We start from the raw sequence: 27,601 nt of genomic DNA on the forward strand, positions 1-27,601 counted from the left end.
TAGCTGGGGGACAGATTTGTACTGGAGCATTTTCCCTATGGTGTTTCTTGGGCTGATGGTCCCTAGAAGCTGCTCTGGGTGGGGATTAGGGAACTTGAGGTCCAGTTCAGCCTGGAGCCCTAAGGTTGAGTCTCTGAGCCTAGAACAGACCTGGATCTCCAAGGCCGGACCAGAGCCAAACTGCACCCATGGACCTGCAGGGTAGGGAGGGGGTGGGGTGTCTCCCCCAAGGGGGCTCCCACTTGTTAGGACAGATGAGTCACAGGAGAGGGAGGCAAGGTCCCTGCCCTCAGGAGAGCCTGGTCTAATTAGAAAAAATTTTTCCATATGGGAAGACTGAGAAAAGTCAGGAAAGTAGAAGCACCTCAGGGTTATACATTGGAGGTATATTCCTAAGGGATATAGTGTGAGCCAGAAAGGGGAGTGTCCGTAAGTTGATAAGCCTCCGACAGCAGGGCTGGGTCTCCTGACCCTCTGCTTCCACAGGCACTTTCAAGGGGCCCCGATCCTGCTGTCACCCTAATATTCCCACCAAGTTCATTCTTCTCTGTTCTGCCAGGATGAAGACTCTGCAAGAGGTGGCGGGGGGAACAGCAGCTACCTGAAGTGGAATAAGCCGGTCCCCTGGCTGTCAGAGGTGAGGCTGCTCTTGGAGAGGCTTAAAAACAGTGTTTATAGAGAATTCCAGAGGCTCCAGAAAATTTTCTTCTAGTGGTTGTTATAAAAAATTTTCATCTAATTTGAAGAAAAAAATGAAAGCGTTCCAGGCTCATTGAATTTTCTTCCTTTAGAGAAGCTCTAACATTTGCAGGGGGCCTACTGGGTGCCAGGCTTTGTGCATAATCTCCTGTCAGCTTTATGACCCTATAGGATAACACAATGTCCTCATTTTATGGGTGAGGAAAGCAAAGCTGAGGAAAGCTACAGGACTTTCATGTCCATGTTAATCCCCAGTTATAAAATTCGGCTTCCCAAACTTTCATGGACCATTAAATCCCATAAGATATTCCAGGCAGAATGGAATCCATTGTTAAATTCGGTTTCAGATCTATAGACATCCACTCCCTGGAAATACACATTAGCACATGAAAGGCTCTGAGTTCTGCGGTCATCTGTTTGACTTGGTTTGTTAGCTCAGCACGTACCAAACTTATTTGCCTCCAGAACTACCGTTTCCCGCGAACCATTAATATTCTGTGAAACCAGTGATCTAAGGGACATATACTAGGAAACTCCGCTTTAGACATTTTTTTTTTTTTTTTTTTTTTTTTTTTTTGCGGTACGCGGGCCTCTCACCGCTGTGGCCTCTCCCGTTGCGGAGCACAGGCTCCGGACGCGCAGGCTCAGCGGCCACGGCTCACGGGCGCAGCCGCTCCGCGGCATGCAGGATCCTCCCGGACCGGGGCACGAACCCGCGTCCCCCGCATCGGCAGGCGGACTCTCAACCACTGCGCCACCAGGGCAGCCCTAGAAAACTTTTATAGGAAGCAGTTAAACGTGTGAATGAAAGCGTCATCGTACCTTTGGTTACATAGGGTTTGACAGATTATTTTTCTTTCAGTGAAGGAGCAGAGGCTCGGGGTTAATCACATACGCAAGAGCACCTTGAGTAAAAGCTTGTGCAGAGACTCCAGAGCAGCGTGGTGCTTTGGGGGTGAACGTTTTAAATTTAGGTTTTGTATCGTGCAACTTGTCCAAGCCTTTCTTGGCTGGGTGCTGTCAGCCAGCCCGTCATCTCGTCCACACCTGTCACAGGTTGACCTCTTCCACCTGGGTGATTTTATTTCCAGTCCACCCATTTGCCGTGGGGCGGGCGTGAAGGATGCGGTGTCATACAAAATATGATGGTGGGTTATCTACACTGTGAAATTGCCTCTGTTTAAACCCTGAGAGAGGATGGATTACAACACCGGCACACCTGTACCAGGTGATATCATCAGGTAATTAGGCCCTGCCCCGCCCCACCTGGAAATGGCATTGTGAAAACCATTGGTCCAGCGATCCAGCCTTCTGTCCTTTGAGGCCAGCTGGATTATTTACTTATTTATTTTGGCCTCGCCTCTCAGGATCTTAGTTCCCCAGGAATCAAACCCGTGCCCCCTGCAGTGGAAACGCGGAGTCCTAACCACTGGACCGCCAGGGAAGTCCCTGGATCATTTTTCTTAATGAACCAATGATTTTGAAAGATTATAACTACATAATAATCTGCATTTATTAATCATTAGTTTTCTTACCTTTTTTGTCCAATCAAGGATGGAGATATATACGTATATATCTCCATGACAGCAGTGACAAATAGTAAATAGTGATTAAAATAGGATTGACTTTTTAAAGAAATAGTTGATCTTTTAGTAAGTGTGTTTAGCCTTTTGGTGGTAAATGCCTGATTTCCACTGACTTTGTCCTTTTATTATTAAAAGTGGCTTATAGGGAATTCCCTGGCGGTCCAGTGGGCCCTCACTGCCGAGGGCCGGGGTGCAATCCCTGGTCGGGGAACTAAGGTTCCACAAGCCACGCGGCGTGGCCAAAAGAAAACAAAAAGCGGCTTATAAAATCCTCATTACAGTCTTCATGGATCTTCAGGGAATCGCTGATCCAGTCTCCTTATCTTACCGGCAAGGATAATTAGGCCCTGAATGTTTAAATAACTAGCACATGCCGTCTGCCAGCTGCAGTGGTGCCCTCTCCTCCAGCCCGTCGTGGGGACCTCGGTTCCCCTCTCCTTACCTGTCTCCTGCCTTTTGACATATGGTTTCAGCAGGAAGTGCTCAGGTGAAGGACACATGTCATTTATTGAACATCTGCTAGCTGCACTGTTATTGCCCCTTTCCTGGCGATGGCTCCAGAGGGGTTGACTCAGTCACTCCCCCAAGGTGGCGTAGCTCCTGCAGCCCTGCCCTGCCGGTGAGCACGGACAGAACACGGGAAGGCTGACCGTGGTCTCTCCCTTGACCGTCTCCCCGCCCCAGCCCTTGGCCGGCAGCTCAGCGTCTCCGAGGCCAGCAGTTGCTCTCAAGTGCAGCAGGCTTAGTCCACTCCCTGTGAGACCGGGAGTGGACGGCTGGTGGGCTGGGCTTCATGGGGTAACCGCTCTCAAAGACTTGTCCCTGTCGGCCCAGATCATAAGACACTGACTAGCAAACTCCACCAATTAACAAACCTCGGTGCCAGTTTATTCACTTAGCAGTCAGTATACGGTCCACTGACCAGACACTGCTGCTCAGGCCGCTACCCCCAGAAAACCAGAATAATTATAAGAAGGAAATTTGGTGAACGCAGAATCAGATCAAAGCAAGTCAGAGTCCATGGGTGACGTCCTGCGGGCTTGGTGAGGTGGCGTCTCTCTCCTGAGAGGAGGGCTGGCACCTTGATTCCCCTTCTCAGGCTCCCCCCGCTTTTTTCTCAAACAGTTTCATTGAGATATAGTTCATATACCATATAATTCACCCATTTCACGGGTACAATTCAGTAGCTTTTAGTATATTCATAGAGTCGTGCATCCATCACTTTCAATTTAGAACATCTTCCTCACCACTAAGGAACCCGCTCCCCTGTTGGCCATCACCCCTTCACTACCCCCCGGCCCCCAGCCCCCAGCAAGCACTGATCTACCGTCTCTCTAGACCTGCCTGGTCCGGACACTTCATATAAAGGGAATCGTACGCTCTGTGTGGCCTTTTGTGTCTGGCTTCTCTCACGTGGCATTAAGTTTTCGAGGCCCATCCATGTGGCAGCGTGTATATCAGAACTGTGTTCATTTTTTTGCTGAATAATCTTCCACTGTGTGGATGGACCACATTTTATTATCCTCGTTAGATGCGTATTTGGGTTGTTTCTTCTTTCGGCTCTTGGGAATAAAGCTGCCGTGAACGTTTCTGTACGGGTTTCCGAGCGGATCAGGCTGCCCTTTATTCAGGGCCCTGAACCACCACCATCATACACGTTGTCACCGTGGGGAGACACAAGTGACACCACAGTTCAATTACAAACCATCTGTTCCAATGGGGATAATTCCCTCCATCAGAATTTCACCAGACGGGCCTCGGGCCCTGTCTTCCAAATCTAGAGCCACCTCTTATCCTCTTGGAGCTGGGACCCCCCTGGATTCCCAGTGGGACCTCCCTCAAGGGGCAGGTGTGAACAGGAATCGAGTGGCTCGGGTGGGCTTCCCTGGTGATGCAGTGGTTGAGAATCCGCCTGCCAGTGCAGGGGACACGGGTTCAAGCCCTGATCCGGGAAGATCCCCCGTGCCGCGGAGCAACTAAGCCCGTGCGCCACAACTACTGAGCCTGCGCTCTAGGGCCTGCGAGCCACAACTACTGAGCCCACGTGCCACAACTACTGAAGCCTGCGGCGCCTAGAGCCCGTGCTCCGCAACAAGAGAAGCTACCGCAATGAGCAGCCCCCGCTCACCGCAACTAGAGAAAGCCCGCGCGCAGCAATGAAGACCCAACACAGCCAAAAATAAATAAATTTATTAAAAAAGAAAAAATAGTAGCTCGGGTGCTAGAAACTCTGAACGGGAGTCCGGTGTGTAGGAACTGGTGACCTCACTGTCCTGCTGGGTGGAAGTCCCGTGGTCCAGCCAGGTGTGCTGGTCTCGGGCTGGCCAAGCAGCAGCATGGTCTGTGCTCACACCCGTGCTGGGCTGCTCACCCCTCCTGGAGGTGGACCTCGCCGCCTCGCCTTCGTACCCTCTGCATCTCAGCCTCTGCAGTAGCCCTGGCACAGGTGGCTCGTTTGTCTGCATGTCTCTCTCCTCTGAGGAACCCTTTTCATCTTTGTGTCATCACTGGTACAAAGCAGACACTTGATGCTTATAGGATAAATGAAGGAACATATGGTTCCAGACTTAGCTTCTCCAAGCATGTGTTCACTCAGATCATTAAGATGTGCAGGGAACCCACAGGAGGGAGCTGGAACTCTGCCTGGGGAAGTTGCAGAAGCCTAGGGAGAGAGATTTGAAAAGAACCTTGAAGGGTGAGCTGGAGTTTGCCGGGTGGGGAAGAAAGGAAAGGGCCTTCCAAGCCGGAAGCAGCATTTGCAAAGGCACAGAGACGTGCGCGCTGGGTGTAGGTATGGCCGGGAGTGTGGTGAGGTGAGGCTGGGAAGGCAGGGTGAGGTTTTGTCCAGAAGCCTCTGGAAACCCTCGGAGGTGTGAAGTGGCAGAGTGGCGTGATCAGATCTGTCTTTAGAAAGACAGTTCTACAGGCAGCGTGAGGAGTCAGTGGTGGGAGATGCCTCCATCCGGTCGGGAGGCTCTGTGAGCCCAGCGAGGCCTGGCAGGGACCCTGTGGTGGGTGGAAGGCAGTGGACGTGGTGGGTGAGCACCCACCAGGCTGCATCCGCACCCCCAGAAGCCCTCCCACTTCCACAGGGTTCATTGCTGTGTGTCCTGAGGGGCTCAGTTTACCTCTCTGGGCCTCAATATTCTCACCTCTAAAATGAGAGGGTTCAGGGGACTTCCCTGGTGGTCCCGTGGTTGGGACTCTGTGCTTCCACTGCAGGGGGCGCAGGTTCGATCCCTGGTCGGGGAGCTAAGATCCCGCATGCTGTGTGGCGTGGCCAAAAAATAGAAAGAAATAAAAAATAAAATGAGAGGGTTCAACAGGTATTTTCTCCACTGCTTGTAGGCAGAAGTTTCCAATCCGTCTTTGGCCGTGGGCGTGTTCTGGGCGTGGGAGTAACCAGTACTCTTCCCTGGGCCTTAGCTCTGCTGGACAGTGGAGAGAGGGGGCAGAGGGCAGTGCCGACAAGCCAGAGTCCCATGTCCCTGCCCGACACAAAGTCTCCAAAGCTTGGAGGGACACGGGCCCTGGGGTGGTGGTGGGGGTCACCAGTCAGGGCCTGGGGAGGAAGAAGGTGCCCACTGGTCCCTCGGGGATGGTGTCCATCCCCTCCTACAGCCTGAGGGCAGTTGGAGCATGGCTGGGGGGCTGGCTCTGTGCTGAGTCAGGGCCTAGCCCCCGGGGATGTGGACAGTCCTCCCCCTGCTTGGGTTTCCTCTGCCGCTACCTAAGCAGGGCCCTGAGGGGCAGGTGGGGGGCTAGCCCAGCTCCTTCCTCCTTTCCCTGCCCAAGCCCTTGTAGCTTCTGGCCTCCTGGCTGAGCACAGCAGACTTCTGGGGGCGAGTCTCCCGGGAGGGGCATGGGGGAGACAACTGAGTCTTGTAAAAGGGACTTAGGAATTTCCCCAGAAGTAGCACAATGTCCCCATTCTTTCGTTCCAAGAAGCCCTAGCCCGACCCCCACCTACCCAGCCCACATTCTCTCTCCCACCCGTCCCAGCCCCCCACTCATATTCTGGGGAGCGACGGCTGCTACCCGCGGTCCCGGTCCCGGGAAGAACCAAGTTGCTGAGGGGACGGGGTGACGGGCTCTTCGCATGGGGAGGGGACAGTCCTGTCAGTGGGCCCTCCCTGGCCCCTTCTCTCCCCCGTCATCCCTCCCTGCGGATCTCTTGCTGAAGCCCTTCTATCTGGGCTTCCAGTCTGGGTGTCCCTTTCTCCTCTGTCTTCCTTAAGGGTGGCTCGGATGACGGCGGGAAGGGCAGGGCCTGTTTGTGTGGCCTGATTGGGGCCCACTTCCCACAACCTGGTGATTAAGCTGGGGAGGGTGTGGGGAGTGGGGAAGGGCTGAGATGGGGTGATCTGAAGCCCTTTGTCAGGATAATTTGGGACCTTGTCCCCACCCCCCTCCCCTCTCCGACTCCCCACCCTTCCACCCACTCAGGGTCCAGTCTGCTGCCCTTGCCCTCCCCTCCCCTCTCCGACTCCCCACCCTTCCACCCACTCAGGGTCCAGTCTGCTGCCCTTGCCCTCCCTTCCCCTCCAAGGGGGGCCCTGTGCTCCAGGCCTCCAAGCTCAGTCCCGTGCCCACCAGCCCCACAGCCGAGAAGGGGAGGCAGGTACCTCCTTGCTCCTACCTTCCCAGGTTTGCCCCGAAGGCCCAGGCACCTGGTGGGCATCCCAGCAGAGGCCTGGGCAGCTGAGGCTCTGAGCTCCCAGGAGAGCCGTCAGAGCCCTTCTGCCGATGGGGCCCCCAGACCTCCTGCAGCTTTGCCAGCTGCTTCCCCACAAGGGCAGCCAGTAGCACGAAGACCACGGGTGGATGAGGTTTCACCCAGACAGCTGTGCGGGTGTCCTCTTACGAGGCAGTAGGGGAGGGAGAGCGGGTCCGGCTGAAGCCCCAGCCTGGCACCTCCCTCCTGCCATTCTGTCCTGGCTGTTACTCCCCCTGCCTGGGGGATGCAGACCAGCCCACTTCCTGCATGGAAAGAGCCGGAAGTGTGTATATGTGCGTGTACATGCATGTGGGCGTGTGGACACGTGCAAGGACAGAAAAACAGCCCCAGGCCTCAGGGCCAGGCCACGGGGATGAGGTTCCCCAGGCAGCCGTGGGTGCTGAGGATGGGAGCGGGACTGGCGTGGACCATGACCTTCAACAGTGAGGAGCGCTTGGGCCGGGGCTGCAGGCCGGCCCCATCTCACGCTCACACCCTGTCCCTGCCCCGTGCAGTTCCGGGGCCGCGTCAACCTGCACGTGTTTGAAGACTGGTGCGGCAGCTCCATGCAGCAGCTGCGGAGGGACCTCCACTTCCCCCTGTACCCACACGTGAGTGCCTCCTCCCCCGCTGCCCTCCTGCCCCGCTCCTGGCGCTCACGCCTGCACCCCGCTTCTGTCTTCCTCACCTTTCCTTGCTTTTGTTCTGGTTCGTTTCTTTTCCTTTATCCTGTGGACCCCCTTCTAACGCCCACAGTGTCTCCCTTGTTCCCTTCCCAGGGATTTCCTCGGCAATATAGTTTACCCAGGAGGCCGCCACATGCAGTTGTGGGGCTGTGCACTGTTGCAGGTCACCTGGATAAAGAAGCAAGTGGGAGCGGGAGGCGGGTCCGCCTGCCTCCCGCCCTCCTCGTCCTCCCGCCAGCCCTGAGCAGACCCGCCTCTTCACTTCCCTCTTCCCTCTTCCGGGTAGTGACCCCCTCTGGTTTCCCGGCACAGATCCGCACAACCCTGAGGAAGCTGGCCGTGTCCCCCAAGTGGACCAACTACGGCCTCCGCATCTTTGGCTACCTGCACCCCTTCAGCGACGGTGAGGCCAGCCCCGGTCCCGCTGTTCCCCTTCCTGCCCGAGTTCTCAGGGTGCCCGGAGCACATCGCCTGCCCTGGGTCAGCTGGACCCTGTTAGCCCACCCTCAGGGGAGGGGGGGAGTTTGGCCGTGGTGAGGCCTCACGCAGGCCCCCAGGCGGCCACTTCACGCCCTGACTTGAAGGGTCTGGAACTAGCTGGTCCCTCCCTGCAAGTCTCCATCTCCACGGGGTCTCCCAGGGTGTAGAGACCCGCACTTTACAAAGAGGGGAGCCCAGCAGCAAGCCCCCAAAGAGGACTTAGCCTGAGACATGAGAACCCGCTATGTGGAGGCCCGTCCTGCTCTCACCTGGAAACTGCCCTCATGCCCAGGGGAGATCCAGTTTGCCATCGCTGCCGACGACAACGCAGAATTCTGGCTGAGCCATGACGACCAGGTCTCAGGCCTGCAGCTGCTGGCCAGCGTCGGCAAGGTAGGGTCCCCACGGCCCCATGGGCCCTCCCACTGCCCCCGGGAGCCAGGTCACCTGTCTCCATCAGGACAGTCTGGTGTGACAGCCAGGGGAGAGGCATGAAAAGCAGCATTCTCCCCCGCCGCCTCCCATCTGACAGAGGGATGGACTGGGTGTGGCCGGGAGCAGACCCCGGGAAGACTCAGGACTGGGCCACACCCATCCTGGGCGCTCTGGTCCTGATGCCGAGGGTTCACGCGGTGGGCGCCGGCTGCTGGGGGAGGGGCGTGCGGGGAAGGGGAGTTACTGCCCGAGTGGTCCCGTGTCCCTTCCCACCCTCCCCATCTCCCCTCCTCCCTCCTCCCACTCGCCTCCTCTCTCCTTCTGCCTGTGTCCCCTCACTCGCCACTTCCCACCCTCCATAGTTTGCCTTTGTGTCCGCCCTTCTCTTCCCTTGCTCCCCACACCTCCAGACTGGAAAAGAGTGGACTGCCCCTGGAGAGTTCGGGAAATTTCGGAGTCAAATGTCCAGGCCAGTGAGGTGAGTAGGGAGTGTGGTGACAGGAATGGCAGAAACCCCAGCCTCCGTCAGGTGCCGAGAGGCCAGCTCAGGGCCGGGGCCTGGGCCCGGGGGGCACTTCCCCCCCCGCCGCCCCATCACAGAGGTTCAGCGAGCCAGGGCCACGTGCATTCAGGTAAACCAAGTCTTTGATTAGAGACCACCTGGCCCATCCTTCCTCACTTTAAAGATGAGGAACTGAGGCCCAGAGAGAGCTGTGACTTAATGAGGGTCACACAGCTGTTCAGACGCACTCAGGACTGGAAAACAGAATGGGTCTCCTTTCTTCCTGCCCTTGCTTGCCCGATTTCTCCATCCCTGCAGGGTCCACAGCTGGACCACCGCTGCTCTTTCTGAGCTGCAGAAAGTTCCGAATGGTGGGGGCCCCTGGGCAGGCTGGAGGGAAGGCCTGGAGTGGCTGGGATGGGAACCATCCCAGCTCCAGAGCGCCACCTGGTGGCCCGCACACACTGGCGAGAACACGTGTTGGCTTGAAGGTGCCGGTGCTGGTGTTGATGGTAGCGAGACAGTACAGCTTGCACAGAGCACTGGCCGTGCCAGCCCCCGAGGTCACCACTTCCCGTGTGACTCTGCACAGCAGCCGAGGATGAGGGCTCTAAAGCCAGGCTGCCTGGGTCCAAACCCCAGCCGCGCCCCTTATTACCTGGGGACTTTGGGCAAATTCCCCAAATTTTCTGCGCCTCAGGGTTCTTACCTGCAAACAGGGATTACGTGAGTTCATGTGTATAAAGCACTTAGCACGGTGCCTCCACATAGGAACAGCTCTCTGAGGGTTAACAGAGAGCTGAGTATCCTGGGAGGTTAGCGCTGTTGTTATCCCATCTCATGGGAGGGAAGACTGAGGCCGCCCTGTCAGTAAGCGGTGATGGGGGTTCTGACCCAGCTGCTCACCAGCAGGTCCCTGGGACCAGGAGCAGGGAGGGAGGGACGGGGCGTGTGTGGCGCTGGGAGGGGGCTCAGGCGGCGTGGGGGCCTGGGAGACAGCCCCCTGTTCCCTGCCCTCTCCCGCCAGCCTGTCAGCCGCCCGCAGGTACTACTTCGAGGTGCTACACAAGCAGAACGACCAGGGCACCGACCACGTGGAAGTCGCGGTGAGCCCCCGAGGTCTCCTCTGCCTCTGTGCCTGGCCGCCCCTCTGCCCTGTTCCAAATCAGCCACCTCCAACCTGCCGCGTCCACCCTCTCTCCTCTCCCAGTGGCGACGGAATGACCCCGGCGCCAAGTTCAGCATCATTGACTCCGCTTCCCTGTCCCTCTTCACAAGTGAGTGTCCTGCCCCAGCCTGGGGACGGGCCGAGGTGGGGCTGGCTTGGCGGGGCTGGGAGGGCTGCTTGGAACGAGCTGTGGAGGGTCCGAACCAAGGAGCAGAGCCTGAAGGGGTGCTATCGTCAGAGGTCCTTAGCTCCCGGGGGGCCGGTGACCTGCGAGCGCCTTCTGGAACCTCTCCGAGCCCTCCACACGGTGTTGTCTGTATGATTTCAAGGGGGTCCAGAGACCAGGACGCTCACTCCAGATGAAAAGCCTCTGAGGGAGGCCAGTCCCTATTGCAGATGAGCCGCCATGGTTCTCGCACGGCTGTGGCCAGAGGAGTGGAAGCGTTCTCACCTCTCTCAGGCTGCAGTCAGTGGACTCCCCGAGTATACTTGTTGTTGCTTATGATTTACCCCTGCCTGGAGGCCCCACTGAGAAGTCACCACCGGCAGGTGGGCCGTGTGGGCCCAGGTATAGGAGGAGCTGGCAGAGCAGAAGCCCTGGCGAGGAAGGGAAGGTGGGTCTGGAGGAGACCGGGAGACGGTGGGAAGAGCGTTTGCACGGAGGGCAGGAGGGAGAGCGGAACGGAAGGTCTGGTTCACAGGAGAGGGCGGCAGTGAGGAAGGGGCGAGAGGGGTCGGGGGAGGCTGCCGGTGACCGAAGCAGGAGGTCAGGGCAGAAGGGCCAGTTGGTGCCAGAAGAGGAAGGGAGATTGGAATCCATAGATTGAGTGTGAACCAAGAAAAAGGAAGCCCGAGGCCAATTCATGTAAGAAGCCAGTGAGATGGGCCAGAGGTAACCGAGCTCTTATCTGGGGCCACGGCAGATGATCTCAGGAAGCAGAGAGCAGAGACAAGCAGCCAGCCCCCGGGGCTGGTCAGATAGGGGACAAGTAGTCTTGAACACCAGACCCCCAGAGGGAGGTGAGGGGTGGGTGCTGAAAGCCTAGGGGCTCCCTCCTTGCTGGGCCTGGGCTTGTCTGCTGGAGAGGCTGAGACACAGGCCTGGGTTCACTCAGCTTTTGTGTGATCTCAGGCACGTGACTTTGCTTCCCTTTGCCCAAGTTCCTTGTCTGTAAAGTGGGAATGATGATAATAGTACATAAGCCACAGCAGCTCTGAGGATTAAATGCGTTGATATTTGTAAGATGCTTGGATCAGCGCCTGGCTTATTATTTAGTAAGTGCCCTTCCTGTGTTTGTTAAATAAACAGACTTCTAATGATGAATTTCCAGCAGATAGCAGGTAACACATTTTGAGGAAGAGGTGGCTTTTTCCAACTCACACAAAACTGTGGTGTGTGCTGGCCCTGGGGCTGGTGGAGGGGGTCCAGGGGAGACCACAGGTTGTGGAGGCAGGGTTGGGGGCAAGCGGGATTGAGCGCATCACATACTGTACCAGCCTGGGGATACGGAAGCCTTCAGTCGGCCCCTTCCTGGCCCCTCCAGGAGCCAGGGGACTGGCTTCTGGGCTGACTTTCTCTTGGAGTCACAGCTGCCCTCTGTTCTTTCCTCCCTGGGCCCAGATGAGACAGTCCTGAGGATGGATGAGGTGGGCCACATCCCGCAGACAGCAGCCAGCCATGCAGGCTCCCCAGACCCTCTTCCCAGTGATGAGCAGCCCCTGGCCGACATGCTGCGGCCCGACCCTCGGGACACCCTCTATCGAGGTACGAACTCACTGCGGACTTGACCTCTGGCCGGGGGACACGCTGCCAGGTCCACGGATGTCGAGGAGGAGGCCTCTGTGCTACCGCAATATCCCCAAATCAGAGACTCTTTTCTTTTACTTGTATGAAATATAACATGCATACAGAAAGGTACAAAAATATAGATGTACAGCTTTGCAATTGTACAAAGCATTACAGAGCAAATATTAAAGGACAAGAAATAGAGCCAGAACCCAGGTGTGCCCTCTGCAATCACGTATATCGGTTTCTTACTGGATTCTAGCTCTTGCTGTCCAGTGAGAGAAGTACGTCCCCACTAAGGTGTAGGAGTCGTAAGCTGTCCAGAGTGTTTACATTTTAAAAGACGACAGGGCTTCCCTGGTGGCGCGGTGGTTGGGAGTCCGCCTGCCAATGCAGGGGACGGGGGTTCGTGCCCCGGTCCGGGAGGATCCCACGTTCTGCGGAGCGGCTGGGCCCGTGGGCCATGGCCGCTGAGCCTGCGCGTCCGGAGCCTGTGCTCCGCGGTGGGAGAGGCCACGGCGGTGAGAGGCCCACGTACCGCAAAAAAAAAAAAAAAAAAAAAAAAAAAGACGACAAAGTGTCCCCTTCCAGCCCTGTCCCCGCCATGACAACCGGAAGGGAATTCAGTTACTGGCACTGCACTAGGGGGAGGCTTCTCGGCCTCACTGGGAGTTCCTGAACCTGTTTTGGGACTGGCCCTGCACAGCGATCCCAGAACTGTCCTGTACCTCGAATCAGGCACCGCGTGCGAGCGCTCTGCCTCCAGCTGCCCCTGGAAGCCACCCCCACCCAAGAGTGGTGGCAGCCTCCGCTTGGTGGCCTCAGCTGCCGGGCTGGATGCTGCCACTAGTGAATACGGAAATGTGTGGGCTGGGGGCCGCAGATCCAGCCCTCGCCCCGCAGCCTGGAGGCTTTGTGGCTGTGAGCCAGCCTGTTTCAGGCTCCCTCACTCAACCTCACTCCTCCTCCTTCTGTCCCAGTGCCACTGATCCCCAGGTCCCAGCTCCGCCGCGTCCTGCCCGACTGTCCCTACAAGCCCAGCTACCTGGTGGACGGGCTTCGTCTGCAGCGCTACCAGGGACTCCGGTTTGTAAGTCTCGGGCCAGGCGGCAGGGACAGGCGTGGGAGGGGGCTCGCTACCCGTTGCCGGGACTGCAGAGGCTGGCCCCTCCTCCCCACTCCACACGCCAGGGGGTGGGATGCCTCCTGGGGCCCAGAGAACCGGCATTTCGCTGTGCCCGGCCCGGATGGGCTGCCCTGCGGGGCCCGGATGGGCTGCCCTGCGGAGCCCGGAGCCGTGCGGGGAGGGCTGGCTGAGGCCTCCCACCCTCCGCCCCGAGGGTGGCGGTATTTATTAAACTTATAGACAAGGTGCTGGTGAGGTGGAGCTCCGCTTTAGAGAACCCCTAGCCCGCACGGAAGCCCCAGGGGCAGGATCCTGCTGCGCCCCTGGGTCCAGAGGTGACGGCGGGAGAGGCTGGGGGCAGCCGTGGGGCAGGGCTGAGAAGGCTTTTGGTGGCCGAGGCCTCGAGCTATGTTGAAAGGGGGCAAAAGACAGTGCAGGGAGTAACAGGGGTTGTCTCGGGACTGTGGGAGGTGGCAGGAGAGGGAAGGCCGCAGGAGGGGCCGGGTGGAGGGGTGGCCTCGGCTGCAGCTGTGGAGAACGAGCCAGGGCAGGAGACTGGGATGTGCACACGGGGAGCTTGACTCGGGCACGTTCAGTCTAGAGCCCAGGGGAGGGCACGTCAGGGGTGGGGTGGAAACCAGATGCTGTGTCCACAGCAGCCCTGCTCTCCGCCTCCAGGTTCACCTGTCCTTCGTTTACCCCAACGACTACACCCGCCTGAGCCACATGGAGACCCATAATAAGTGCTTCTACCAGGAAAACTCCTACTACCAGGACAGGTGAGACACTGATGGGGCAGGAGCCGGGAGGGCTGCCTGGACCAGAAGGGCCACAGAGACCCTCCACCAAGGAGCCTTGGCGCTTCCTGGGCGCTTCACACAAGCACACACGCAGCCTCCCCCCCTGCACCCCTGGCCGGGCGTGACCTCAGGCCGCCCCTCCCGCCCCCGCCATGGCCTGCAGGGTGCCCATGCCAGCCTCCCTCACTCCTGCAGGCTCAACTTTCAGGACTACATCAAGATTGACCAGCCTCCGAAGCAGGGGCCGGAGCAGCCAGGTACAGAGTGACAGCCGAGCCGCCCCTCCCGCCACAGGAGTTTAGAATGCAAACCCCACAGCCCTTCTCCCCAGCCCCAAGGGTGGGGGGAGGAGCCCTTCTCCCCCCTCTTCCTTTCCAAGGCGCATGTAGAGGACGAAGGGCCATGGGGGACGCTACCTGAACTGTCCGAGGGCCTCGCTCCCCCGGCCCATCATTAGGGAAGCCCTGCTGTGCAGAAGCACCGTCTTCCTGTGGCCTCTCTCCTTGCAGTGCTGGGGACTAAGTGGGGCTATCTGCTGGGTCCCTGCATGTGCCAGGCCCCGGCTGGTGCTTTCTGTCCTTCGTGTCACTCACTCTTGACAACAACCCTATGGAAGAGGGAGACCCTGGCTTTAGCTGAGGTTGAGTAACTCACCCCGGGCCCAGTGCAGGCCCCGCCAGGGACCCCCGCTGGCTCACCCTCTGGTCCTCAGCCGTCTCGTGGATCTTGTTGGGGAGAGGTTGAAACCCCACGCGAGGGATGGTTGTTGTTGACAGCAGGTTCCGAGGAAGGCCTTCTAGAAGAATCCCAGTACGGAGAAGCGGCAGAGGACACCCCTGCCCCTGACGGCCAGAACGCCAGGACACCAGGGGGGAAGCAACGGCCCCCAACGGCCCCCGGGCGGGACGCCACCAACCGCCGCCTCCGAAGCCTGCGGAGGCTTCTGGTTCGGCCCCAGGAGGGCCTGGTGGTGCCCTCTCCCATGCAGGACTCCACGGCCCCCTTCCCAGCGAGGACCAGCGCCATCCCGGCCCAGCCAGCAGAGAAGAAGGCCAGGAAGCCCAACCCCGAGCCCCACCAGGCTCCACGGCATCCTGACAAGTGGCCCCCGGGACATCCAGCAGGGCACCCGCCTCCAGTGAAGAGGCCCAGACCCGCGGGTGGCAGCCCCGGGAAGACGCTGGGGCAGTCCCAGTGGCTGAATCAAGTTGAGTCATACATTGCAAAGCAGAGAAGGGGTGACAGGATGGAGCCTCCGGACCCCAGGAGGGCTTGGCCTAAGGAGGCGGAGGAGGTGTTGGCAGCAGCTGCTGGCCAGGAAGGACGAGCGGAGGGAGAGGACGAGGGGGAAGAAGAGGAGGAGGAGGTGAGGGAGGTGTTGGAATACCTGTCCATGTTCGACCCGGTGGTGAACTGGGACCAGACCTTCAGTGCCGGCAACCTCGACTTCCAAGCCCTGCGGACCGACTGGATTGACCTGAGCTGTAACACGTCCGGCAACGTGCTGCTTCCCGAGCAGGAGGCGCTCGAGGTCACGCGGGTCTTCTTGAAGAAGCTTAACCAGCGCAGCCGGGGGTAAGGTAAAGGGCTCTCGTGGGCTGGGCGGGGTGGGGAGGGGGCCTGGCCGCAGGCGCCTGGGAAGATGAGTGCCTGAGAGGTCTCGGTCCCACCATCAGGCAAGGTCTGAGATCCCTGGGGCCTGGCCCAGGACACAGGCTGAACACTGGGAAGGCTCTCAGGGAGGGAGCTGGTAAAGAGGTGGGACAGGCAAAACTGGGGCTAAAAAGACACCTTGAGACCCAGATGTGGGCTGGAAGGGCGGGGGCAGAAGGTATGCATGAGTGCTCTGTTCTTTCATTCATTCGTTCAACTCACCAACATTTTTCTAGTTGAGATTAAAGGCACATACCGGGCTTCCCTGGTGGCACAGTGGTTGAGAGTCCGCCTGCCGATGCAGGGGACGCGGGTTCGTGCCCCGGTCCGGGAAGATCCCACATGCTGCGGAGCGGCTGGGCCCGTGAGCCATGGCCGCTGAGCCTGCGCGTCCGGAGCCTGCGCTCCGCAAAAAAAAAAACAAAAAGGCGCCTGCCATTCGGTCCCCCGTTCTGGGGCTGCGGCTCAGTGGCGCTCAAGTGTGTCCAGGATATTATGCAGCCACCACCGCTACATGAGTCCAGAACATTTTTATCGCTTTTATTTTTTTTTTAATTAATTAATTAATTTTATTTTTGGCTGTGTTGGGTCTTTGTTGCTGCGCAGGCTTTCTCTGGTTGCCGCGAGCGGGGGCTACTCTTCATTCTGGTGCGTGGGCTTCTCATTGCGGTGGCTTCTCTTGTTGCGGAGCACAGGCTCTAGGCACATGGGCTTCAGTAGCTGTGGCTCACGGGCTCAGTAGTTGTGGCGCACGGGCTTAGTTGCTCCATGGCACGTGGGATCTTCCCGGACCAGGGCTTGAACCCGTGTCCCCTGCATTGGCAGGCGGATTCTCAACCACTGTGCCACCAGGGAAGCCCAATAGGTGCATTTTTGTTTTGTTTTGTTTTTGTGGTACGCGGGCCTCTCACTGTTGTGGCCTCTCCCGTTGCGGAGCACAGGCTCCGGACGCGCAGGCTCAGCGGCCATGGCTCACGGGCCTAGCCGCTTCGCGGCATGTGGGATCTTCCCGGACCGGGGCACGAACCCATGTCCCCTGCATCGGCAGGCGGACTCTCAACCAGTTGCGCCACCAGGGAGGCCCCAATAGGTGCATTTTAAAAGATGGCAGCAGTGCTCACTGGAGCAGGTAAGCATCGTGCAAGCATGTTAACCAACAGCGAAGCTGGGCGAAGACCAAGGTCTCCTGACGACTGGCCCTGCTCCCACATGCGGGGAGAGTGACCCAAGCCCCGCACCCTTTCCGCCAGGAAGTACCAGCTGCGGCGCATCGTGAACGTGGAGAAGCGTCAGGACCATCTCCGTGGGGGCCGCTACCTGCTGGAGCTTGAGCTGCTGGAACGAGGCCAGCACCTGGTGCGGCTCTCGGAGTTCGTGTCCACGCGTGGCAGGCAGGGCGTCGATGCCGCTGGTGGGGAAGAGGCCGAGGCCCGGAACCTGCAAGGCCTGGTGTGGAGCCCACACGACCGCCAGAGACGTGTCCTGAGTGCCCGGGCCCCGGAGCCCAAGCTGTGCTGGCCCCAGGGCTTCTCCTGGAACCACCACGCCGTGGTCCACTTCGTTGTGCCGGGTGAGCCTCCTGTCCCCTGGGCGCTGTCCGCGGAGCAGGGGCCTCACGTGATCACGAGCACCCGGTCTCTGTTCCCCGATGTGATTCCACAAGAACTTGTGGGAGAGGCCACTTTGGGGAACGGGCTCACAGGAGAAAAGTAACTAGTGTGAGGTCACGTGGGCAGTCAGGGCTGCAGCTGGGAAGGACGCCGACTCATAGGCCAGCGGCTCTTCTTACTGACCCAGCATTCAGGGTTGGACGTGAAAATCAGCCGGGGCTGCTGGCCTGGGGCAGTGTGACAGGGAGGGCAGACTGGCTGGTTTTTATAGCAAGAGGGGAGCCTGTCAAGGAGTGTAGCCGTGGGGTCAGACAGAACGTGAGGGATGACCGTCAGATGGACAGCTAGAGGGTTTGAGTGTGAGAGCCCAGGAGGGTAGTCATGATGAGCTGATGACAAGCCCCAGCCCTCCCCGCAGAGCCCTCCCTGGGAGGCTCTGCGGGGGGGGGGGTGTAGAGGCCCCCGTAACGGTGAGCTCTCCCTCTACCCTCCGTCCCCCGCTGCTCTGCTGACCTTTCCTGCAGCCACATTACCCTCAGCAAAAGTCTGATGGGACTCCTGAGCACGCAGGAGCCGGGAGCGGAGGTGCCCTCCTTTGCGTTACCTCTGCTTCTCTCTCCCCGCCCACCCCGCCCGCCCCACCGGGCAGTAAAGAACCAGGCGCGCTGGGTGCAGCAGTTCATCAGAGACATGGAGACCCTGTTCGCTGTCACCGGTGACCCGCACTTCAACATCATCATCACCGACTACAGCAGCGAGGACATGGATGTCGAGATGGCCCTGCGAAGGTCCAGGCTGCGGAGGTGAGGGTGTTCTCGGCAGGGCACAGCCTGAGCCACTTCTTCCTGAAGCCCCGCCAGCTTCCCTGATTCCCAGCCTCTAGCTTTTCCCGGAGGCCGCACCCGCCTGCCCGTGGGCGCATCCCAGGTGCACGCACCACCTCTTCTCTGCCTGCCAGCTTCCACCTGGGACTGCCACAGCCGGGTTCTGAGGCTCAGCCCCTCTCTGCTCTCCCTGCAGCTACCAGTACATGAAGCTAAGTGGGAACTTCGAACGCTCAGCTGGGCTTCAGGCTGGCGTGGACCTGGTGAAGGTAAGCTGCCTGAGAAACGTGACCAAGGCTGCTGAAGAGACGCACGGACGGCCGGCTCCTCGGGGAGGAAGGGACGAGGACACAGGGTCCCCTGCTGCGCCGCAGGGCCGGTACCAGGGCGGGAGCGTTCATGCGGGGTCCTCGGAGTCCGTGCAAGGTCGGGGAGGAGTTGGGATTCCCTCTCTGATGGTGAGAACTGCGCCCTGATGCCCAGTACCCTGGAAACCCATCCAACAATTTGTTTCACGCAAGTTTGTCAGTCATTGAAATGGGAAAGAGCCTGAGGATTGCCCTAGAGAGTGGCCTGGCCTCCTCGCCGTGGTCTGTAGGGGCTGCTGACCCTCCCACCTCTGTCCCCAGGACCCGCACAGCATCATCTTCCTCTGTGACCTCCACATCCACTTCCCAGCCGGAATCATCGACACCATCCGGAAGCACTGTGTGGAGGGCAAGATGGCCTTCGCCCCCATGGTCATGAGGCTGCACTGCGGCGCCACTCCCCAGTGGCCTGAGGGTGAGCCTGTCCTGGGCTGGGGAGGGTAGGAAAGGCCTCTCTGTCTTGCTTCTTAACCCAGAGCTGGAAATATTCGTGTCTACAATGGCAGCACCCCTCCCCCACCCTCCCCTTCCGCTCCTCTGCCCGCCCCCCGCTGGCCAGACCGCAGAGAAGTGTCCCCAGGGCTGAGCATTTCCCGCCTCATCTTCCCCTTCTTTTGTTCATCAGACCTTTATTAAGCACTTACTATGTGCCAGACGGCGCGCTGTGTGAGGATACAAAGATGGGAGGAAGATTCCCCACCCGGAGAGGGAGCGGCGCAAGGCTGTGCCCTCGGGGGCTGCTGCCGTCAGAGCCTCCTGTAGGGCTGTCACCGGCCCTTGGTCCCTCCCTGGTAGGACTGCTGCCTTCCCTGGACCCGGAACCCTAGCTCCGGGGGCCTCCCCCCCGGCAAATAGGCAAGGCGCTCGTGCAGATGAGAGTTTTCAGCCTCAGCCTTCTCTGTCCTCCTGGCCCTGGTTCAGCTCATCTGGGGCTTGTCTGTCCACAGGCTACTGGGAGGTGAATGGATTTGGGCTGCTCGGCATCTACAAGTCAGACCTGGACAGGATCGGGGGCATGAACACCAAGGAGTTCCGAGACCGCTGGGGTGGAGAGGACTGGGAGCTGTTGGACAGGTGAGTGGGGAGCGAGGGCACCTGAGAGACCTGGGGGAGGGGCCCTGGGTGGGGGCAGGGCTAGATGCCCCCCAGGCCCAGCACCGCCTCTTGGGGGTCAGATTCCTTCCCTCGCCGAGACGGGATCTATTGGAGGGGATACTGCCTCTGCCTGTGTCACAGGGCGGGTGTGGTGGGTGCCTGGCAGACTGTCGGGGGGAAGAGCACAGGCTCCGAGCTGTGTGGATGTGAGTGGTACTGTTCTCTGCAAGGCTCCCACCTGCCCACTCGGGAAAACACGGCTGGGGAGGAGGCTGAGCTTGTGGCGGTGGATAAGAGACCCAGCAGAGGGTCGGGAAAAGAGCCAGTGTGGACCATTAAAGGGCAACAGGTATCCAGGAGGTTCTGGGTCCCTGGGACCCGGTAGAAGGGAGTTTGGGGGAGGAGGACAGGGTCTGTGGTATGTAAAGGAGAGGCAGGACCAGCCGGCGGCAGGGAGCGGTGGGAAGAAGGGTTGCAGCAGAGAGCAGGCTGGTGGGACCCCAGGGTGAGGGGATTTCAGAGCATGTGGGTGGTAAGGAAGTGGAGGCTTAGTCTGAGATTCCTCCTTCAAGAATTTATTGCCAAGAGAAGGGAAGGGGAGGCAGATGATCCCTTGAGATTTGAGCTTGAGGGGTGGGGGCAAAGGAGGGAGAGGGGGAAAATCCGAGAGAGAAAGGGTGTAATTGCTGGAACAGTGCCCAGAGGAGGTGGACAGGCAAGGTCAGGGGCTCCGGGGGAGAGGGGACCTTGACAGGGAAGATACACTCTTCTTCCTGAGAGACAGGGCACTTCCTCATCCACCAATCACTGGGCGCCTGTACTTGGCAGGTGATTTACATCCATCACCTCCTTTATTCCTCTGTGAGGTAGGTGTGATTGTCTCAGTTCTCCAGATGAGAAAACTGAGTCTTGGGGAGAAGTTAACAACTTGCCCCATATCTCACAGCTATGACTGTTGGAGGCTTAACAACCTGGTCTGTTTGTTTTTTCCCTAGAGAGCAGGCAGGAGGGAAGGTGACAAAACTAAGGGAATTTAAGGTGCAAAGGAGGGAGGGTGAGGGAGCTTGTATTAGATAACGCAGCTCCCGTAAAGCTCTGTCAGTCAGACCCCAAGGTGGACAGAAGCCTAGGCTGGTGTTACCCCCACCGCTGCGAAGAGGCAGACCTCGACCAGTTCTGGACCTCCCTGCCTCCTCTGAAGCCCGAGGAGAGAGAAACGGCTCCAAATTCCAGTTATTTCCACCTGCTGGAAGCTCAGGCCTCCCAACAGGCCATGCATATGGAAAGGGGGGCGGGGAGGGATGGGTGAGGTCTGCTCTGTGGCCTCCACCCTCCACCTCCGACCCCTGCCCCCATCATCATCACTGGTCCTCGCCTCACCCTCGCCGTACCCAGCCCATCGTTATCCTTTCTAGAGGGAGAGGCTCTGAAAGATGCCGTGCCTCATAGGTCCGGAGCTGGGCTTCCAGCCCAGGCCCTTTGGCTCTCTTTGCTTGCCCCACCCGCTCCCCTGCCCCGTGGGGAGTAGCCAGAGGGTGACAGGGACAGGGCCTGGCGGAGACGTGGAAGGCAGGCTCCTCGGGGGGCCCCCTCCCCACCCCCGCCTCTGTGCACCTGTTGCTCACCCCGCCCCTTCCCACCCAGGATCCTCCAAGCAGGCCTGGAAGTGGAGCGTCTCTCCCTCCGGAATTTCTTCCATCACTTCCATTCCAAGCGAGGCATGTGGAACCGCCGTCAGATGCAGACGCCGTAACCCCGGGGGTGGCCCGCTGGACCCACCGCTCCCGGCCCTTGCACCACGGTGGCCTGGCCAGTGCCCGCTTGCTGCCGGAGGGGAGCAGGGGCCGCGCTGGGCCCGAGGGGCCTCCGAGCCGACACCCCCTGCGCCGGCAGCCATCCTCCATGGCAGGAGGCCAAGGCCTCTCCCCACCTCTGGGCCTCCGGGGCCAGAAGATGGGAAAGAGACGGGACAGCTCCTGGGACGGGCAGCGGAACCGGGTTGAGGAAGGAAAGCCCTACCTGGGTGACACCACCCTGACCGGGAGGTGCCTTCCAGCGTCCACCCTGGGCCCCTCAGGGGGCAGTGGCCGTGGACTGGGAAGCTCTCCTACTGGACGTATTTTATTGGGGTTTTTATTTTTTTAACAGAAAACCAAAACTGTACCTGTCCAGATCCAGCATTGACTGTGAGGGGGCAGAGTTGTGCATTTAGGGGGGCCCCCGCATACCTCAGACCCACAGGTGCGTCGCTCGGTCCTTGACCAACAGCTGATTGGTAACCGGGGAGCTGGCCTCACGTGGAGTCGTTCTCAGCTCTCCCGCAGGCGTGTGGCTCCAGGACACGCATATCTCTTCCAGGTGGCCACCCAACAGCTGGCCACCAATTAGGGCATTAACCTTACCCTCCAGGTGGCACTAACTCCAGACTGGCATCCTCTTCCCGGTGCCACGGGGGGTTGGGAGCCAGGGAACCGATGGGCAGGGGGCTCCTGGCCCCCTGGTGTTGGGTGAATAGGCCGTGTATCATGGGCAAGGTGGGGAAGGCAGGGACGAGAAGCCCCTTTCTGTCCCAGCGGCCTGTGAGCTGGGCCTTGGGGACCATGTGAATCAGAGCCGGGAGAGGACGAGAGGAGGGGTGGGATCCAGCGGGAAGGGATGAGAAGGGGAGTGGGCAGCTTGAGTCCTCACAGCCCAGCCCCCTCCTGCAGAGAGGGCCCCAGGCCGGCCCGGTGGGGAAGACGAGGAGGAAGACACCCGGAACTAGGGAACAGGGACCCGGGGGGAAGGTCTGGGGAGGTGAGGGGATCGCTCTGAGCTACTTCCTCACGTGGAAGGGAGCAGGGCCGGAGGATGAAAAGTGAAGCTGTTTCAGGGAACACAGCCCTTGACCTCCGTAGTCTGGGGCACCCTCTCTGTCACCTACGATCACAGACTTATCTTGCACTAATGATCCCGGACGCCTTCATGGCTGGGGATTTTTCTACTACTGCTGCCTCTGCCGCTACTCTGATTCACCAGCGGTGCGTCGGACACTGCATCTCGAAGCCCAGCGTCTGTGAGGAAGGGCATGGGGGCCCAGGGGGCCAGTCAGCTGGGCCCAGGCTCTGTGCTGTGGCGGAGTCCAAGTCTACTTGGGTCTGCTTGGTGGGCCCTGCATTCACCAAGAGCATGAACTTGGCGTATGGGAGAATGGAGCCCCTCGAGAACCTTCTGGAGGTTGAAGAGAATCCCTGCCTCCCTCTTAAGAAATCAGGAAGGACACAGACTTTTCAATTCATAGACTGTGGTTTACCAAGGCCATATCTGCCCTCAGGCCGTGGCTTTTTATGGTCCCTGCTCAGGCTCCAGTGCCTTGGGAAAAGGGCTGTAGGGAGTAGGCGAGAGCTGCAGTTGGCTGGCTGCGGTGCCAGGTTTCTTTCTGGGGCTGCTCGTATCCCTGGGCATCGCCGTGCAAGGTCCGAATCTACCCAGACAGCCCTCCCGCTTCACCCCTCCTGACGACAGGAGCCCGCCCAGCCTCCCCTGCCTGATCCATCACCCCCTCTGCCCCAGCCAGTGCCTTGTGTTTGATGTTTGTTACCTCCACACCGCCTGCCTTAATGGAGAGGGCCTGGCATGGCCCCTGCTCTGTAGGGAAATGTGTAGGGTGGGGGGGAGGGAAAGCATTGAATACAGCATCTTCTCAGAAAACAAAACGCTCTTGTGTTTTCCTCTTGCCCATCAGGGTGGGAGAGGGGTGGGCCCAGGGTTCACGTCACTGTCCTGCAGCTGTCAAGCCTCTGATGGATGTACCAGGGACCCTCCACCCGTCACCGCCTGGGGGGTGGGGTCAGCCCTCCCTGGGCTGTGGTTTACTTGAAGGGGCGTACCTGGTTCCTGTCAGGAGCATTTTCTGAGCACTAGATTCACGGAGGTTGGTGGTTTCAGTTGAGAAAGGATGGTGGACACAGGATGGCTGGGTAAACAGTGGAGAGAAACTGAGGTGTGGCTTATTCTAAAAGAGCAGATAGGGACTTCCTGGGTGGTCCAGTGGTTAAGAATCCACCTTGCAACGCAGGGGACGCGGGTTCGATCCCTGGTCGGGGAACTAAGATCCCACATGCCACGGGGCAACTAAGCCCACGTGCTGCAACTAGTGAGCCCACGGGCTCCGGAGCCCGCGTGCCACAACTAGAGAGCAGCCCGCGCGCCACAATGAAGATCCTGCGTGCCGCAACTAAGACCCGACGCGGCCAAATAAATAAAATGTTAAAATAAATAAAAATAAAAGAGCAGACAATCTAAAAGTCCTTTCTGTTTGAGCTGGGGTGCCCTGTTGCTGCTTTACAGGTACAAAGGTACTGTCCTAGTCATATTTGGTCTAACTCATGCCCAAGAGAAGATGCTGCTATGAAAGCTGGGGCAGCCTATAGGTTCTCAAAAAGCACCATGCGTACACGCACCAATCCAGAAATGACTGATGCAGCAAGATGGTAATTAGCCCAAGGCACTCGGCCGGGAAATTTGACTCAGCAGGAGGGCCAGAGGAGAGGGAATGACTTAAAAGCCTCTTCTCCCTCCGAGCTAGGGCTTGCTCCTTTGAGCCGTTTCTAGGACACGGAGAGAGCAGCCCGAGTGCTTGAGCCTCCCCAGCTGAAGACGTAAAAACTGACTCACAGTGGATTTGCAGAAACCTTTATAAAGAGAAAGCATTCCATCCCACAGAAAGGGAAAACAGGCCTGGAGCAGAGCGGAGGAATGGGGTGGGGTCAGAACCAAAGTCCTTAAGCTGGGCAGGCCCAGCCTTCGGTATGCATGCCTGAGGTACAGGAGATGCTGCCAGGAGGAAGGTGGGTGGTATCCCAGTCCGAGCTCAGGACACCAGGCCGAGATGAGTTCACTTAAGCTGGTAAAAGGGCCCATCTTTGTTCCAGGGCCGAGGGTAGGAAGCAAGGGTATCTACGTTGCCCTTCCAGGAGCTCTCCCAGGGGCTGTGGCCTGTGCCCATCAGCCTGGCAGATCAGCGAGGGAGAGAGCAGGAAGCAGTGGCCGGCCCAGAACCTGTAGGGAAGCAGAGAGATGGTGAGGAGGGCAGGTCAGACCAGTGCCTCAGGCTTAAGTGTCCCATGATTGCCCTGGCAGGCTTCTCAGGACGCAGGTACGGGTTCAGAGCTGAATCTGAAGCGGGGCCTGAGGCTCTGCACTGCCGGCCAGTTCCCAGTGGTTTTGTTGACGCTGCTGGCCCGTGGACCACGATTGGAGCTGTATGGGCTGCTGGACAGTGCCAAAGAGAAAACCCACATCTCCCTCTTCCCCCCCACTAACCACAGCCTCCACCCAGCCCAGGCTGGAGAGAAGCCCAGCCTAAGAAGAGAGAGCACAAGGGGACCTTGGGGAGTCCCAAGCCAAGCTCTTCTCCAAGAGCCCGTCCCTGCCCCAGGTCTATATTCTTCCCCTTTTGCTTGGCAAGGCTCTCTCTCTCCCAGCCCAAACCCCCAGAGGTGAGAAGCGCCACCTGGGGACCTCCCATCCTCCCTCACCTGCCTTCTAGGCTGTGTTCAGAGAGGGGTCCTTGAGGTCCTGGCAGCCAGGAACCCAGTCTTATGTGCCCCGAAGGCCGTGATGAAGACGTTGATGACGACGGTGATGAAGACCAAGGCAGTGGCTGCATTGTTGAGCTGGTTTAGTCGCCACTGCTTTTCTACCTCGTTGAGGTTCAGTCGAGCTGTGGAGAAGGGGGAGTGGCAGGTAAGTGTCTGCGGGGGGGCGGGGGGGGGGCGGTGGCCACAGCCTGGAGCTTCCCCCACCACAGCTGCTAGAGTCCAGAGAAAGTCTGGTACCTCAGAGATCAAGGGAGGTGGCAGCCATTGTGCTGAGATGCTTTCTCCCCAACTGACCAGTGTGGGCTCTCCACGTGGTACTAATAGAGCCAGGATTTGCAAAATTGTACTGGGTCTTCTAAGAGTAGGGATGCACGCTCGCACAAGAGGCTCAAAGGAACGCTGCTATGAGTTAGTGAGCAAGTCATTCAGCAGGTATTATGGAGTGGCCACTAGATGGGATACCAGGAGGTGGGACAGGGTGCCTGCCTGCACTGTGTGGTTGTTACTTGGGCATTTGAAGGTGCACAGGTCTAACAGCAGCTTATGGCTGAGAAGGTGGCCTGTGCAAATGCAGGGTGTGACAGGGAGGTACTTGGGCTTTTCTTCCCACCGGGGGGGGGCACCCCCCCACCCCGAGGCCAACTCTAGGCCTGGGCTCCTCACCAATGACCATGAGGAGGATTCCAATGACCACCTGCAGCAGCAGAGACATGCTGATGAGGGTGACGAGGGTGGTGTAGTGATGAGAGGACGGCCCCTGCTCCAGCACTGCTTTCAGCTGCGTGGCGTTAGACACAAAGAGGGCCACGTCCAGCATGCTCTCTGCCACGCTCTTCTTGGTGGCATAGTGGTTCAGGTTGATGGGTGGGCTCCTCCTGGGGCTGGCGTTCCCAGGCTGTAGGGGACAAAACACAGGCTTACCTGGGAGGCTCCGGAAGGAAAGTGGTTGAGAGGCTGGGAAGAGGAGTGGAGTTTTAAACGTCTCCCCTCACCAGGTGGGAAACGAGGGCAGGTAACCCCCTTCTCGGTGCTGTGGTCTGAAAGAATCAAGAGGTGGGCTAGAAAACCCTTATGTGCGTTTGAGCTTGGAAATGATGCTGTGTTGTAATTTCTATTTCATGGAGGGTCGCTCTGCCTCACACCTTCAACATCGAAAGGGAGGAGCCTGGGCTGCTTGTAAACGAGCAGTCCTCATTTTATTCGCCATCTTACCTGGGCCAGGCCTGGCCTTGGGCGGCTCTTTTCCTACAAGAGGAAAGCGTCTCGGCTCTGAGGCCTGGCTGGAGAAGGAAAAGGCACCTCTTCTTCCAGAACCATGCGGCCCCGAGGTGGGGTGCAGAGCTTCACAAATGGAACAGGAGCTGCCTGTGGGTCCCACCCGGCCCTCGTGGGGAGCTCTGGAGCCGCAGCCCTGCTCGGGTACACGTCTGTGTGTCCACACGCACGCACACAGCAAAACATACTGGCCAAAGGCTCTTCGTTTGTTTTTGTATTACTTTTCGGTGAGAATTTATTGAAGCATAATTTACATTTGATTTGATTTTGAAATATTAAAACGAAGCTCTTCTTCTTGAGAAGTTACTCACTCTAAAAGAGAGAGTCACGATGCAGTGCCTGTGGTGTGGGCCTCTGCGCTGGACCAAGAAATTCAGACTGGGTGGTGTAGGCAACCCTGCCGTCACTCAAGAGAACCTGGGTAGGTTTTAGGGAGATTCATTTAGTATATGGCGCCTGGGATGCAGCGGCTCATGAGGGCCCAGAGACAGGGAGATCCGTTGAAAGGTTATGGTCTTGATTTAGGGTCAGGCTGTCAAGGAAATGAAGGAGAATGGGGGTGAGAAAGGAGAGGAAGGGAGGTCTCGGAGATGCTACAGCCTGGATGGGATGTCTGTTGAGCGGGCGGGTGCGTGGGTGGTTGGATGGGGCAGGTCTCAGAGAGCTCTGGTTGCCCCTTTTGGATTCTGGGCTTGTCTGGAGCTGGCTGGCCTGGTTGGTTAGGGCCAGGGATCCCAAGGCCAATACCCCACGAAGCCCACACTGTCCCTGTCGGCCCTGAGGCTACAGCCTGTGGTCCTAGCTTACCTGGCAAATCTTTGTTCGGGGTATAAAATGCCCTCACAAGGAGAGTGAGTCCACGGGGCAGCCCCCAGCTCTCCCCACGACGCAGAGGCCTCTGCAGGGCACAGCTGTGAGCTGGGGCTTCTTTGCCGCCGTTCCCCCCCCACCTCCAGTTTGCCCATAGCGACGAGCTTTGCACTTTCTCCTCCTTCCCAACCCGGCTCTAAGTCCGAGACCCGATAAACTGTGAAATTACTAAGAAAGCTTCAGGGAGAGACCTCCTTCTCTGAAAAGTTGCATTATGAACAGTGGGCGAAACCATAAATCCCAGCCTCTAGTGGTGTTTCGTTGTTTTGTTTTGTTTTTGAGCATCAAGCAGATAGGGAGTGGAGGCAGGCGTAGCAGAGGTGGGTATCACGGGCACAG

General features: G+C 58.7%; 2 protein-coding genes across 2 annotated transcripts in view; one reads left to right on the forward strand and one right to left on the reverse strand.

Moving 5' to 3' along the window:
- B4GALNT3 (beta-1,4-N-acetyl-galactosaminyltransferase 3) overlaps positions 1–21,288 on the forward strand; it is a 91,521-nt gene extending 70,233 nt beyond the window's left edge. The window contains exons 3-20 of the mRNA XM_065887700.1: positions 560–637; positions 7,518–7,613; positions 8,001–8,091; positions 8,461–8,561; positions 9,014–9,081; positions 10,133–10,211; positions 10,316–10,382; positions 11,895–12,038; positions 13,040–13,149; positions 13,864–13,964; positions 14,181–14,242; positions 14,765–15,560; positions 16,889–17,208; positions 17,898–18,051; positions 18,269–18,341; positions 18,702–18,855; positions 19,388–19,514; positions 21,180–21,288. Coding sequence (XP_065743772.1) covers positions 560–637; positions 7,518–7,613; positions 8,001–8,091; positions 8,461–8,561; positions 9,014–9,081; positions 10,133–10,211; positions 10,316–10,382; positions 11,895–12,038; positions 13,040–13,149; positions 13,864–13,964; positions 14,181–14,242; positions 14,765–15,560; positions 16,889–17,208; positions 17,898–18,051; positions 18,269–18,341; positions 18,702–18,855; positions 19,388–19,514; positions 21,180–21,288 — 2,730 coding nt within the window. The remainder of the gene's footprint in view (positions 1–559; positions 638–7,517; positions 7,614–8,000; positions 8,092–8,460; positions 8,562–9,013; positions 9,082–10,132; positions 10,212–10,315; positions 10,383–11,894; positions 12,039–13,039; positions 13,150–13,863; positions 13,965–14,180; positions 14,243–14,764; positions 15,561–16,888; positions 17,209–17,897; positions 18,052–18,268; positions 18,342–18,701; positions 18,856–19,387; positions 19,515–21,179) is intronic.
- Positions 21,289–25,072: 3,784 nt separating this feature from the next.
- NINJ2 (ninjurin 2) lies at positions 25,073–26,012 on the reverse strand. Its single transcript, XM_065887901.1, has 2 exons — positions 25,781–26,012; positions 25,073–25,239 (listed from the first exon to the last, which is right to left on the reverse strand). The coding sequence occupies exons 1-2, from the start codon at positions 25,932–25,934 to the stop codon at positions 25,073–25,075; spliced, it is 321 nt and encodes a 106-aa protein (XP_065743973.1). The 5' UTR covers positions 25,935–26,012.
- Between the last annotated feature and the right edge of the window lie 1,589 nt (positions 26,013–27,601).

The sequence above is a fragment of the Phocoena phocoena genome, chromosome 11 (genome assembly GCF_963924675.1).
Source record: "Phocoena phocoena chromosome 11, mPhoPho1.1, whole genome shotgun sequence".
Taxonomy (NCBI): domain Eukaryota; kingdom Metazoa; phylum Chordata; class Mammalia; order Artiodactyla; family Phocoenidae; genus Phocoena; species Phocoena phocoena.